Raw genomic sequence first — 14,132 nt, 5'->3', positions numbered from 1 at the left:
CGGTGAAGCGAATACTTAGATATTTGGTTGCTACGCCTTGCTTCGGGCTCTGGTATCCAAAGGGGTCTACCTTTGACTTGGTTGGATATTCAGATTCCGACTATGCTGGATGTAAGGTCGATAGGAAGAGTACATCAGGGACGTGCCAATTCTTAGGAAGGTCCCTGGTGTCGTGGAACTCTAAGAAACAAACCTCCGTTGCCCTATCCACCGCTGAGGCCGAGTATGTTGCCGCAGGACAGTGTTGCGCGCAACTACTTTGGATGAGGCAAACCCTTCGGGACTTTGGCTACAATCTGAGCAAAGTCCCACTCCTATGTGACAATAAGAGTGCTATCCGCATGGCAGAAAATCCTGTTGAACACAGCCGCACAAAGCACATTGACATCCGGCATCACTTTTTAAGAGACCACCAGCAAAAGGGAGATATCGAAGTGTTTCATGTTAGCACCGAGAACCAGCTAGCCGATATCTTTACCAAGCCTCTAGATGAGAAGACCTTTTGCAGGCTGCGTAGTGAGCTAAATGTCTTAGATTCGCGGAACTTGGATTGAAATAAAGCATATATATGTTTATGCCCTTGATCATGTTCATTCTGCATTTTGCTGCTTATTGTGGTGCTCAAGTTGTACAAACACTCCCTGGACCTCACAAGTCCGTTGCAAAGTGATGCACAGTTTTAGGGGGAGATGTGTTACAACTTGACCCTTTGAGACTAACCATATGCTTGAGTTTGCTTGTTTTAGTCTCGAAGGAGAATTAAAAGGGAAAAGGTGGACTTGGACCATGAAAGACTTCCACTGCACTCCGATGAGAGGGTAACTTATTCCAAGTTCATATCATGAACTCTCATTGCCATTTGCTCTTAATTGAAGATTTTGGTGAGGCAATGGGGTTAAAGGGCCAAGATTGATCCCGTTTTGGTGCTTGATGCCAAAGGGGGAGAAAATAAAGGCCAAAGCGATAAATGGATCAGCTACCACTTGAGAGGTTTTGAAAATAGTAGAATAGAGCTTTTGGTTTGTCAAAACTCTTTTGTTGTCTCTCTTCTCAAAAGTTGGCTTCTTGTGGGGAGAAGTATTGATTATGGGAAAAAGGGGGAGTTTTTGAAATCTTTGATCAATCTCTTTTGGAATGACTCTCTTTATACTTCAACATGAGTGTTTGACTTAGAGATAGAGATTTGAGTTTGATTTGCAAAAACAAACCAAGTGGTGGCAAAAGATGATCCATATATGCCAAAATTGAATCAAAAGAAATTTGAGTTTTATTTGAAGTGATATTGCACTTGTTCTAGTTGTTTTATGTTGTGTTGGCATAAATCACCAAAAAGGGGGAGATTGAAAGGGAAATGTGCCCTTGGGCCATTTCTAAGTATTTTGGTGATTGAGTGCCAACACAAGTGCTTAAATGTGAATTTATGCTCATGGATGGACAAAGTGCAAATCAAGAGTAAAGGTATGTTTCTAAGCCTTAGTACATTGGTTTTGTGTACTAATATACTTGTCTAAGTGTTAGAAACAGAAAGAAGAAGAAAAGAAAAGAGGTGAAAAAGACTTGGTTGTGTACAGCCAAGACTCAGCTCAGTCTGGCACACCGGACTGTCCGGTGGTGCACCGGACAGTGTCCGGTGCGCCAGGCTGACTCGGCGCGAAGAGGCCGCCCTCGGGAATTCGTCGACGACGTATGGCTATAATTCACCGGACTGTCCGGTGAGCCAACGGTCGGCCGGGCCAACGGTCGACCGCGCGATCTGCGCGAGACACGTGGCCGAGCCAACGGCTAGAAGGGGGCACCGGACTGTCCGGTGTGCACCGGACATGTCCGGTACGCCAACGGCTCCAAGTCTGCCAACGGTCGGCTTCGCTATTTAAGGAAGGAAATCGGGCACCGGACAGTGTCCGGTGTGCACCGGACTGTCCGGTGCACCCGACGACAGAAGGCAAGGTTGGCCTTCCAGATTTGCTCTCAACGGCTCCTAGCTGCTTTGGGGCTATAAAAGGGACCCCTAGGCGCATGGAGGAGAACACCAAGCAACCTTAGAGCATTCTTGATCATCCACACTCAGTCTTTGCGCATTCGTTTGTCATTCTCAGTGATTCGAGCTCCGTTCTAGTGAGAACCTTGAGATAGTCTTTTGAGCTCGATTCTTGGCCGTGTGTGTGCGCATTTTGCTGTGGATTTGTGTGTGTTGCTTCCCTCCCTTACTCCGTATTTCTTTGTGAATCTCAAGTGTAAGGGCGAGAGACTCCAAGTTGTGGAGATTCCTCGCAAACGGGATATTGAAAGGCAAAGCAAAACACCGTGGTATTCAAGTTGGTCTTTGGACCGCTTGAGAGGGGTTGATTGCAACCCTCGTCCGTTGGGACGCCACAACGTGGAGTAGGCAAGCGTTGGTCTTGGCCGAACCACGGGATAAACCACTGTGTTATTTCTGTGTTTGATCTCTTGTGGTATTGTGTTTTGTTGAGACTCCACTCTAGCCACTTGGCTATTATTGTGCTAACACTTAACAAGTTTTTGTGGCTATAAGTTTAAGTTTCACAGGATCACCTATTCACCCCCCCCCTCTAGGTGCTCTCAGAACCGCCCCCTAGGGTGGTTCAACCGCCCCCTGACAACTCTGGTGACCTGACTGCCAGTGTGACTGGCAGACTGCAGGTCAGAAGTCAGAGGGGTCAGAGACCAGTTGAATTGCCCCTCAGGACCAGTTCAGTTGGTCTAGACCAGAGAGTTTAGGAGAGAAAACCCCAGCTCAACTGCCCAGAGACAAGTTCAGCTGGTGTATGGTCAAAGAAGTCCAGCTCAGCTAAAAAGCTCAGCTACAGCTGAAGAAGCTCAACTCATCTGAAGTCAAGTTCAGCTGGAAAGCTCAGCTGCAGTTGAAGAAGTTCAGCTGCTTTTCAGCAAGAACACTCTAGGTTTCTCAAACCTAACCACGGTCAACCATAGAATGTTAAAGTGATTTTTGGTTTTCAAAAATAGCTTTTGAATTTTGGGAACTTGAGCTATAGCAAACACCATTACCTGTGCGAAAAAGAATAAGAAAGAATTACATCATGCAACTCAAGATTTACATAAATTTTTATACGTCCGTTGCATGAAGTCCTTGATGCTTCCTTAAGTTCCTGTTTCTTTCTAATCATACACTAGGAACAAAAACTGTTAGTACCCTTATTTGTTTTGTCATTAAATCACCAAAACCCTCACTTGGGGTTGATTGCACTTACACTTGCTTACAATTTTTTTGAGTTAGCTCTCAAAATTATCCGCATTAAATCACCAAAACCCTCACTTGGGGTTGATTGCACTTACACTTGCTTACAATTTTTTTTGAGTTAGCTCTCAAAATTATCCGCATTAATTGAGCAACTCATAGCAAGAACTCTCTTCCGCACACCGATTTCGTTATTACTCATTTCTAATCCTAACCCCAAGTGAAGTTCATGTTCAAAGTTTATAATTTTCAGTGGCTAAAGGATCCAAATATGCCAAATCATTTGAATACTCCTTTTGGTCCGGTGCCACGCAGCTATGGAAAGTCCAGAATCAGATCCCAAACTGGGGGCCCATGGACCTAGTTCGGTGGTGCATCAGACCGTCTAGTGCTCACGTAGATAGCCCAGATCTACTGTTTTACAAGGAAGGAGGCAACGACTTCTAGGCCACTTAGGGCTATATAAGGAGCTCCTACCAGTACACATACCCAAGTACTCTAAGAGCACAACACTCTAACACTCTGCAACAAAGCGTTCCAATGATTTAGTGAGATCCGAGTGACATTTCTAAGCTATTCTTGTGTTTTGTGACTTTGTGCACCCGTGATCTACTTTCTTGCGTGTATTGTGAAAGGGAAATAGCCTCAATATTTCCCTATAATCGATTTGGTGATTGACGACCATCACAAACCTTGTGGTCTAACCAGTTTGCCTAGTTGAGCATTTCTCAGGTGCATAAGTTCATCTACAACTATTCTAAATCGATTGTACGGAATACAGTAGATTATTCCAGACAGGAGAAGCTTTTTGGAAAAACACCTAAGCGCGGACCGTCCGCGACATCAGGGTGACCCTCGGACAGGAACACTGCAAAAACACAAGTTTACACTACGGACCATCCGATGGAGAAGTGAGCATCGTCCGAGACCAAGCGCGGATCGTCCGGCCTCACGCGCAGACCGTCCGGTCGGTGAAAAACCAGAAAACCCGAAGGTTACGGGTTTGGTAAAATGTATTTTTAGCGTCCTCGCGGACCGTCCGAGGTGCACGACCGAATCGTCTGCGGCTGCTTTATCTGACATCTGACGACGCAAATGCTCTATAGCTGTTGATATAGCCGTTACTGCTGACCGTTGCGATTTTAGTCGTTGATGTGCAGGGGCGGACCGTCCGCAGTCGGCAAGAAAGGAGCAACGGCTAGAAAGTGGTTGGTGGCTATAAATACAACTTCAACCACCTTCATTCACTTCACCCAGGCACTCCACTCATACACATTCAATACAAGAGCTAGCAATCCATTCTAAGACACAATCAAAGCTTCCAATCTCTCCAAGTTCCACAATTGAGACAAGTGATCATTAGTGATTAGTGACTTGAGAGAGGGTGATTCATATTTAATTTGTTGCTCTTGTTGCTTGGTTTCCTTAATTGTGCTTTATTCATCTCTCTCTAAACTCTCTAAGTGTTTTGTAAAGCTTGCAAGAGACACCTAATTGTGTGGTGATCCTTGCGGGTCTTAGTGACCCGTGAGATTAAGAAGAAGCACTAAACCAGTCTGAGTGACCGATTGAGAGAGGGAAAGGGTTGAAATAGACCCGGCCTTTGTGGCCTCCTCGACGAGGACTAGGTTCTTTGGAACCGAACCTTGGTAAAACAAATCATCGTGTCTCCTTGTGTTGATTTCCATTTGATTTGTTTCCCCCTCTTTCCTCTCTCTAATGTTTCCTTGCTAGTATTGATTTGAGTTTGCTCCCACACGTCATCCGCACCCTTTGAGCAACTCCTAGCAAAAGAAACAATCTTTCGGACTTGAATTTAATTCTAACGCTAACCCCGACCTTTAGTGTGTGTTTAAGTTTATAAATTTCAGGTTTCACCTATTCAACCCCCCTCTAGGCGACTTTCATATTGCTACGATTTGCTTTTGTGTGTGTACTTTCTCTCCTTACCTTACTCTAAGTTGTAACTCCCTGATCTTTCGTAAGGTTACAAGAGACTCTAATTTGTGGAGATTCATTGAAACAAGATATAAGTGATGAAGTAAGACCATGGCACTCAAGTTGATCTTCTTGGCCACTAGAGAGGGGTTGAGTGCAACCTTTTGTCTAAAGAGGACACCACAACATGGATGTAGGCTTGACCGAACCAAATAATAAAAATCGCGATCTCACTTTCTTTTACTTTTCTGTGATTTTCTCTCTTCCTAAGTTCTTCACTTGTGATATTGCACTAAGTATAATTCACATATTGAAAGAGCAATCAAGTGAATAGGACTTTTCTCTCTTCTCTATTCAAACTTGATTTTGGTTTACGCTAACTTCATTTTTAGATCAAGTTTATGTTGTTTTAAGTTAAATTTGCAGGATCACATATTCACCTTCTCTAGAACACCAGATACAAACACTCAAAGAGCATGTCAAAATGCACACGTCTAGTGAAGGCATCATATTTGTCTGGTGTAACACCGGATGGTGCACCGAATACATAATGCACAAGGGTCAACAACATAAAGACTCCAATAGCTAGCTAACTTGACATGTTCAGTGCCCACACCGGATATATCAGGTAAGTTCTGATAGACTGATGAAGGTTGACAACTTTTTTAAAAAAAAACCTATGAGAGGCATTGGACATGTCTAATGGGTACGCAGAAGCTAAAGTGGGGTTCCAACAGCTATTTTGAGATGGACAACCTATATATACCCCTCCAACCAAAAACAACTCAATCCATTAACAAACAAACATCATATACAAGTTAGAGGATCATCTCCATAGCATCCAAACCATCTTAAGTGCTTACAAAACCATCGTGTGCTTAGCATAGCATCTTGCAAGAGCCTAAGGTAGCAAAAGAGTGGCTAGAACACTTGTGTTGAGTTTTGACTCCGAGAAAAGAGAGAAGATTTACTATCATTCTTGTATAGAGTTGCTGCTCCAAATTGTAAAGCAAACAAGAGCTTCCGACTTTTTGTGGAGTACCTTGTGGGAGAGATTGCACTCACCATTTGATTTGATAAGAGAACTGAAGCTCGATCTTGGTGATCGCTTGAGAAAAGGATCGAAAGAGATCTGATTCTTTGTGAAGTCATCAAAGGAGACGTAGAATTATTTGAATTCTCATGGTCTATACCTTACAACGGTTTTTTCACTTTTTCAAAATCCACACGTCATCCAAACAAACCCTAAGCCACCTTTTACTCAAAGATAAGAAGCGTCCTCGCATGTTCATCCAGGTTAACGGTTTCTTCAACTCTGAAGCTTATTGCTGCCTTGGAAAATTCGCATGTTTTACAGTGTTTACATGATTATTACATCGCAACAAGGTTTAAGAACCAATTTACAGTGACAAGGTTCTCCATTCACCAAGTGCCCGGAACACGTTTTTACTTCTGCAATGTCAAGTATATGTATTGCTATGAACCGCACTGCACTTTTTAATTCTTTCTAGGCCACAGTGGAGCACACAGAGGAAACCTATGTCGGCAGTTAAACCCAGTCACGACCATATATGGAGATTCAAATTTACTGGATCATGAGATAAAGTTTGAGTGCTCAGAAGACATCCAAATAGAACAGTTGTTAATCTCATTTTTGTAACAGATGAGTCTGACATCATAATATACTTTGCATCAACATAATAATGATAGAACAATCAATGTGCAACAACTACGAGCAAAGAAATTGAATTTTAACCTGTGTATGTCCTTATTGACAGAAGGACAAAGCAAGAGGGGTCAACAAATCAATCAACAAAGAAAAGAATTAACCTGAATCGATGAGATGGAAGGCACCAATTTGAATTAAGACGCCCCAATCCACCAAAGATCATTCCTGTTACGTAGTGTGATGCTCCCTCTTACGTGGAGCCTCACCACCACACACCACCAACGTTGTCTACTGCATTATCCTTCAAACTTAACACTAAAGTCCTCTAACTGCAGAAAAAACCATCCATCGAGCTCACAAGTTCACTCAACAGATGGCGCTGGATCTACTCTGTCAAAATTGATGGCTAGTGACTGCTTCCCAAGTCTTTTCTCAATGGAAGTGTTGGTCCTCTTAGTATATATTACAGCAGTGTAGACTGAAATCTACTGTCAAAAATGATCCGGCTCTCAAGCTCAAGTGCACTATGGACTTACATTGCACTCATCCATGAATCTCTCGTCTCGTGTAAGAAACCTCTTCCAGTACTTCCTATAATCTGGTATGCCCAACTCAAGCCAAGGTTTCATATTTCCATTGTAATGCAATGATGCAGAACTCTGAACAAGTTTTTCTTTAATTCCATAGTCATATCCAAGTCCAGATAAAGTCAATCTCTCATCAAGGGGATAAAGAAGATGCTGGAACAACAACAAACTTATAGGCAAAGCTGAAGATCGCAATGAGGCCTCATCACCATTGTTCCCAAACTACAACAACATTAGAGTGAAATAATATTAGTTGATCAATCCCATACAATTTTGTAAGAAGCAAAAGGTCCAAAATGCTCCCCTCATCTATGAACCATGTTCATATAACCCCACAAGGGCTAGTTTGGGAACACCATTTTCCCAAGTGATTTCCATTTCCCCAGGGGAAATTAGTTCATTTTCCCTTAGAAAATAAGAATCCTTTGAAAAAATGGAGTTCCCAAACTAACCCTAATGTAATTTTTAGTCCAATTTATCCCTCCATATGTATGAGTTGGTTCAATCTAACGCCTTAACAAAAAATGCCTTTTTTATTTCTTTATGTACAAACTGAGTTTTCGATTCAAATTTTGTTGGTTAGTAGCTAATACTATAACTTAACCTAAAGTAATATATTATGATTTTATAATTATTTTGATAGATCAGATAATATAATAACTTTAATGATACAAAACTAAGTGTGAAATAATGATAAAAATTCTTAACATATTTTTCTAACCAAAATTATGATGTCCTCAATCACCTCAGAAAATATGAACTTGAAATTCAATTTTTACGTGAAGAGACAAAAAGGCAAATCTTATTAGGGAGAGATTTGTCCTTTTTCGTTTTTTTCCAAGTAAAAGTTGAATTTTAAGTTCATGTTTTCTAAGGTAATTTAGAACATCATAACTTTTGTTAGAAAAATATGTTATTTTTTTATCATTATTTCACATTTAATTTTATACCGTTAAAGTTATTATCTTATCTGATCTTTAACCTATCAAAATAATAATGAAAAAATGGTAATGTATTTTTCTAGTCTGGGTTATGACATTAGCTAATAACCAACAAAATTTGAACTGATAATTCAGTTTGTATATATAAAAAAGGCAAATTTTATTAAGAGGTGGACTGAGCCAACTCAAACATGCAAATGGGTAAATTAAACTAAAAATTAGTTTAGGGGGTTCTATGAACATCGTCCATGAGTGAGAGGAGTAATTTGGAGTTTTTCCATGTAAGAATACAATCCTACAATCCATACATTGTTTTCCAGAAGCTGGAGGCCAAAATTAACTGAACCACTCAAGTACCATAAATAAATCATGATTCCATGGCAGTCAACAAATTTGCTAGCTACAGAATAGGGAATAAAGCAACTACAATTTAATCGATGGAATGAGAAAGAAACCAACCTTTCTCAGGAGTTGCAGGTAATTCTCTGTAACATTATGATCTCTCCATTTTTCCAAATCAATCACATTAACCCCCGACATCCATGCACATGACTGTTGATCGTACATTGTCCTACCCAGAAGGTTCCTCAGTTGGCCAAGTTTCAAACCACAAAATCTGACAGCACCATGGACCTTATCTCCCATATCAAGATTCCACAAGAAAGAGAGATCATGTTGAACGACCAAATCATCATCCAACACAATTACCTTCTTTAAATCTTTGAATATTTCGGCAAGAAAGAAATGTGAGTGACTGAACACTGATAAATACTCCATTCTACTCTTCTCAGTAGGCCGCTCAAGGCTACTGATGAAAACACGAAATTCCTCAGGCAAATATAACTGCTGGGTTCCAAACTCAGGGAAATTCTCGAAAATAATTTGTTCATAATTTATGACATTCACAGCTGATTCCCTGTAGGAGTTTCTTGCAAACCAGTGCTTCATGGCATAAAAATTTTGAGCATCAGTTAGTACATGAAAGACTATATTTTCAGTATCCTGCAATAGGAAAAGGGGATGTTAGCAATGCTGAGCCCACAAGATGCACTATAACAGCTTTAAAGGAGAAATAAAAAACTTTCTGCATACCTCAGAGCTACTAACAGTTGAGTTGATGACAACAGAAGCAGCAAGGACATTTTTAGACAATATAACATAGTGCCTATTGTCTGGAATGTTAAACGTATGGGCAGAAGAGTCATTTGGATCCAATGGCATGGATTTGAAGTACTCTACTGTCAATCTCATATTAAGACAATGATGACTTTTAGGCATGGTGTGAACACCAAGGTTGTACAGGTATGCGCTCTGCTTCATATGAAAATGAGCTTCATCCTCTGTCATATGAAGAATTTGACGAAGCTTTCTGTCAACATTGTTGCAATCCACAGTGCATGATTTGGCTCTTGCTATTGATTGGTCCATCCTCTCGACCTTCGTTTTTATACTGAAAATACATGTCAGATATTAAAATCAGAAGAGCCTCATGATGGAAACTTTTACTTATTTTTTAAGGGCATGAATTTAAAATTACATCATAAAACATGTACTGTTGAAGAAACATCTTGAAAGTAGGGTACTGGAATATATGATAAAATAGGAATTTCAGACTAATTTCATCTGTAAGAGAATCTATACAACGTAGACTATAACACTTGTAATTAACATGATCAACCAGGACAAGCATTAAAGACGTGAACTGGTAATTACACATGCTAAAAACTCACAAGGATGGTAGATCAGCATCAACGATGGATTCACTAAGGACCCTCTCGTGCTCTTGAATATTTTGCTTCAGTTCACGAGTCAATGTCTCCTTTCCTTTAAGTTTCGCAATGCTTGGGTAGTAAGATCGGGCTACAAACAGCTGATCTTTCAGCCTTTTCACAATGGTATCTATCATAACTTCTTTGTGCTCTATGGACCAGAGACAGTAACTCCCAAACTCAAGTTGACAAGCCTTAGCCTTTTCCACCTCATCAGCACTTTGAACTCTAGGAGGCCTAATCTTGTCAACGTTAATCTGGAAGGAATGTGTTTAAAAAAAGATTATATAAATACATTTCTCATACAAAAGAGCCAGATTGCAGCCTAAGCTAAGGTAAGAGGAAGCAACTGTACAGAACTACAGGTGGACGCGAAAGTGAAGTTAAACTTTAAAAAAAAATCGCTAAAAAACAAATAGCTGAGAAGCCTCCATACTTTTTTGTTATGATGAACTGGAACTGATACTGGTACTGGCTTCACTTCTGGTTTGGGTTCAACTTTTGGAGGGGGGAGGACTAGTTCAATTTTTGGAGGCGGGAGAACTGCATATAGAGCCAATTGTCATGTCAGCATGTGTGCCAAAATGACGGTTCGGCATATCATAAGAAAAGGAAAGTATCAAATTGATGGAATACGTGTTAATACAAACGATCAATTATGGCTAATGACCATTATTTCCTAGATAACTACACTAACATCCATTTAAAAATTATTGATTCAGGTTAACTTATTTTTTGTGAAATGTATAATACTTCTGCATACATTACTGTAAACATGCAACAAGGACGAGGTAGATACTGAGATATTGAAAACAAAGTAGAGTTAAAGCCCAACAAATCATATAAAGTTCACACAACCCAAATCATTGTTTTCCTACGTTGCTTTTTATTTTGTATATCGTAAGAGTTATACTGCACATTTAATAATGTTGATTGAATTGAATTATTTGATGGTCTCCTTCGTACCAACTTATAGCTTTTGGTTTAGTGGTTGAATTGAAATTATTTGATGGTCTCCTTTGTACCAACCTATAACTTTTGGTTCAGTCCTAACTATGGAAGGGCCAGTATCAATACCATGGTGCGACACACTACTGCTCCCAGAAGTCTTCTTGAACACATCCTGAAAACCAGGAAGAGAATGGATTAGGGACTTCAATACAATTCTGGGAGATGTAAGTAATGTAGCAATTAATGACAAAGACATAATGTTTTAATGATACATATTTATATTTTTCCCTGTCATAGTTCACGCGCTTGAATAGGAGACTAGGGAAGCAGAGATATCAGATGTATATTTTCTGTGGGATGGTTTCTATTTGTTGGATTTAGTGGCCAAAATTGTTTTTGTGAACATTCAATTGTACAACTTCGCCCCAAGAGCCAACAAACACAATAATTGATGAATTCTCAACAATCTCTTGAAGCTGAACGAATCCCATGTTCTCCAACTCAAATGTGCTCGCCTCCAGTAAAAAATCTCATGAAGCTGATCGAATTCCATGTTCTCCAGCTCAAACGTGCTCGCTTCCAGTAAGCTACAGAGGACTTTCTGATTTTCTTTTCCCCACCATTTATTTGAGTGTTATCCAAAATTGAGCAAGAATCAATTGGATGCAAACACATAACCCTAAACCACCATTTTTTTAATGGTATACACAATGGCTCAACAATGCTGATAACGGATATGATGACACTGTGTTAAGAGGTGGGGACAAAATGGAACAATAATTGCACAAGTGACCCGCACTCAATGCAATTAGTTTTCTAAGCTGTCTTATCAGAATTTGTTGAGCTGTAGAGGTGGTAGGTAATATGAAGAACAGAATGTTGCCCTACCTGTGGTGCCATTGGTTAATTATGTTGACCTAATGATGTTTATTACGGATGTTTTGGTCTAACCAATCTATGTGAAGATGCAATCCAAAGCTAAAATCTGAAATTCTTTTCCCTGTTAGATTTAGTAAAGCTCAGGACAGTTTGACTAAAGACAATCCTAGAACAGCAAGTTTTTTCGGACTGGAATAAATCTCTGTTTTAGTTCCACTGGTGCCAGTAGGCCTCTCTAATTATGACTAGTGTTGACAGCAAATACAAGCAATCCTAAAGCGCAGGATCATGTCAACAACCACCAAGCTACTGACAGATGCATGGTTTAAAAAGTTTAATCACTGACAACACTAGCACAAGCACTGCCCCGCTTACTTCATTTACAGATCCACCACTTTCAAATGCCACGCGATCGAATGAAGGCAAGTCAATCTCCTGCAGTAAACACAAACAGAAAGAAACACATCCATGAATATTTTGTTTGAAAACATCGTAAAAGTACACGAAAAATATGCATATAGTATTTTAAGAGAGAAAAAATGTAGTTACCTGCTGAGGGCGCTCATCCGTCACATACACTGCACAACAAAAGACGATCGAACCAGTCAGAAATCGAACCGCCGAAAAATCTCAATAAACAGGAGCGCAACAACAAAATCATTAATAAGACACGCTACACGATAACACGGGGAATAAAGCTCCGAGGAACAGATCCGCGTGGCACGGCACTGATTCGATCCGCGCCGACGCCTGCATTCCCTCAAATCCGGGGGTTCTGCGGGCATGAGGTCGTGACGGTGACGAAGCAGAGGACTCACCGGCGGGGAAGCGGTTGAAGAGGAAGGCGATCGGCACGAGCAGCGAACAGAACACGAGCGCCAGCACCGCCAGCCGCGGGCCCCTCCGCCGCTTTGCCGGCGGCGCCGTCGCCTTCATGGGCTACGCCTCCTCCTCCTCCTCCTCCTCCTCCTCCTCCCGGCACCAGCACTGCCGCCACCCTAATCCCCACCGGTGCTGCCACCTCCTCCTCTCCCTCTAGCGATCATACATACCGCCAACGCCACCGCCACGGCGCGGGAGTGCGGGGCAGCAGGCGCGGGCGGACGAACCCTCCTGGTTCGACAATGGCGCGGGCGAGCCCTAGGTGGGCGGCTCCGGTGGATTCGATCGGGGGGCAGCGTCGGGCGCTCGGATTGGTTAGTGTGCGCGAGAAGCGAGGGGAGAGCGTCGAAGGGGAGATTGGAGAATGGAGATGGAGGGGGAGGGAAGGGACGAGTGTGTGTATGTGTGCGGGTGTGTGAAGGAATCAAACGTTTTCCGGAATGCGTCTCTTTTCTTTTCGCTTTTGCAAATTTATCATTATTATACTTATGATGTGTGTTGTTTCATTGTTTGATTCTCTGTGCTTTGGTTCAGAATTCACGCATTTAGATTTGCTTTGCTGGTTAATTTAACTATAACTACAGCTGCCGACGCGCAAATTATAAGATCCGCGGTGGTGGGGTCAACACGGATACGCTGCCGCAGCTCGTTATGATGGAACATGTGACGAGGCTTTATTGTATTTACATGTTTCATTTTCTAACATTTATATTTCGTCGTCGTAATTTATTATACCACTTTATAGTTCACCACTTTGGTAACAGAAAAATTCGGAGGGAATCTATAAAAAAATTTATTGCCATTAAACTTTGCGAAACACATCCAACCAAATCACTCTTACACTCAGAAACTCCACTAAATCCACCAAACATATTACATCTAAATTTAACGCACCATCAAAAACAACCGTTCAGATCGTTGAATAACTTCATCTACTTTACTCACTCAAATTATTTGGATCATCTCTCATCCTTTATCCCTCCCCCTCCACTCCCTCCGCTACCTTGTCGCCCCTAGCCTCCCCTGCGACATTGCTGCTCCTTCCCCTCTCACTTGTGCCGCTGCCTTCGTCGATCTCTCCCCTCACTTGGATAGTTGGATTGTAGCCTCGGGTACGGTGTCGAAGGGTCCCTGCTGAACATCAAACGTTACGTCGTCACGTACTATCCCAGGCAAACCCACACTTACGTATGGGGCCAGTCCACCCCGGTCGTTGGGACCTCAGCGTAGGAGTTTCTACAGTGACCTGCATACTAGAAAGGACGCCACAAATACGCCATCCGGTGTATGCCTACACAC

At 41.6% G+C, this 14,132-nt stretch overlaps 1 protein-coding gene across 5 annotated transcripts; it reads right to left on the bottom strand.

Annotated features, from left to right (window-relative positions):
* Nucleotides 1-5,916: 5,916 nt before the first annotated feature.
* On the bottom strand, nucleotides 5,917-13,380 carry LOC100285437 (uncharacterized). 5 transcript variants are annotated; one of them, XR_558314.3, is made up of 10 exons: nucleotides 12,770-13,380; nucleotides 12,501-12,529; nucleotides 12,327-12,386; nucleotides 11,151-11,244; nucleotides 10,558-10,664; nucleotides 10,083-10,378; nucleotides 9,445-9,802; nucleotides 8,812-9,354; nucleotides 6,986-7,633; nucleotides 5,917-6,692 (listed from the first exon to the last, which is right to left on the bottom strand). XR_558314.3 is itself a non-coding variant. In NM_001158330.2 (9 exons), the coding sequence occupies exons 1-9, from the start codon at nucleotides 12,885-12,887 to the stop codon at nucleotides 7,349-7,351; spliced, it is 1,890 nt and encodes a 629-aa protein (NP_001151802.2). In that variant the 5' UTR covers nucleotides 12,888-13,275; the 3' UTR covers nucleotides 6,826-7,348. The 5 variants fall into 5 exon arrangements, 2 of the variants coding, with proteins under 2 accessions (NP_001151802.2, NP_001400492.1); XR_004852476.1 differs by having other exon boundaries at nucleotides 5,932-6,743; nucleotides 11,199-11,244; nucleotides 12,770-13,263; XR_558313.3 differs by having other exon boundaries at nucleotides 5,949-6,743.
* Nucleotides 13,381-14,132: the final 752 nt, after the last annotated feature.

This window comes from Zea mays, chromosome 9 (assembly GCF_902167145.1).
Source record: "Zea mays cultivar B73 chromosome 9, Zm-B73-REFERENCE-NAM-5.0, whole genome shotgun sequence".
NCBI lineage: Eukaryota > Viridiplantae > Streptophyta > Magnoliopsida > Poales > Poaceae > Zea > Zea mays.
Note: the sequence above shows the minus strand (reverse complement) of the source record. Positions and strands in the feature narration are given on the sequence as shown.

What these genes read in the sequence shown, in the direction of transcription:
- LOC100285437 (NM_001158330.2), bottom strand. Translation starts at nt 12,887, where the DNA reads ATGAAGGCGACGGCGCCGCCGGCAAAGCGGCGGAGGGGCCCGCGGCTG. An exon ending in CAGTTCATCATAACAAAAAA is followed by an intron (nt 10,379 to 10,557) that starts GTATGGAGGCTT and finishes CATTCCTTCCAG; the next exon opens with ATTAACGTTGACAAGATTAG. An exon ending in GATGCTGATCTACCATCCTT is followed by an intron (nt 9,803 to 10,082) that starts GTGAGTTTTTAG and finishes ATGTATTTTCAG; the next exon opens with TATAAAAACGAAGGTCGAGA.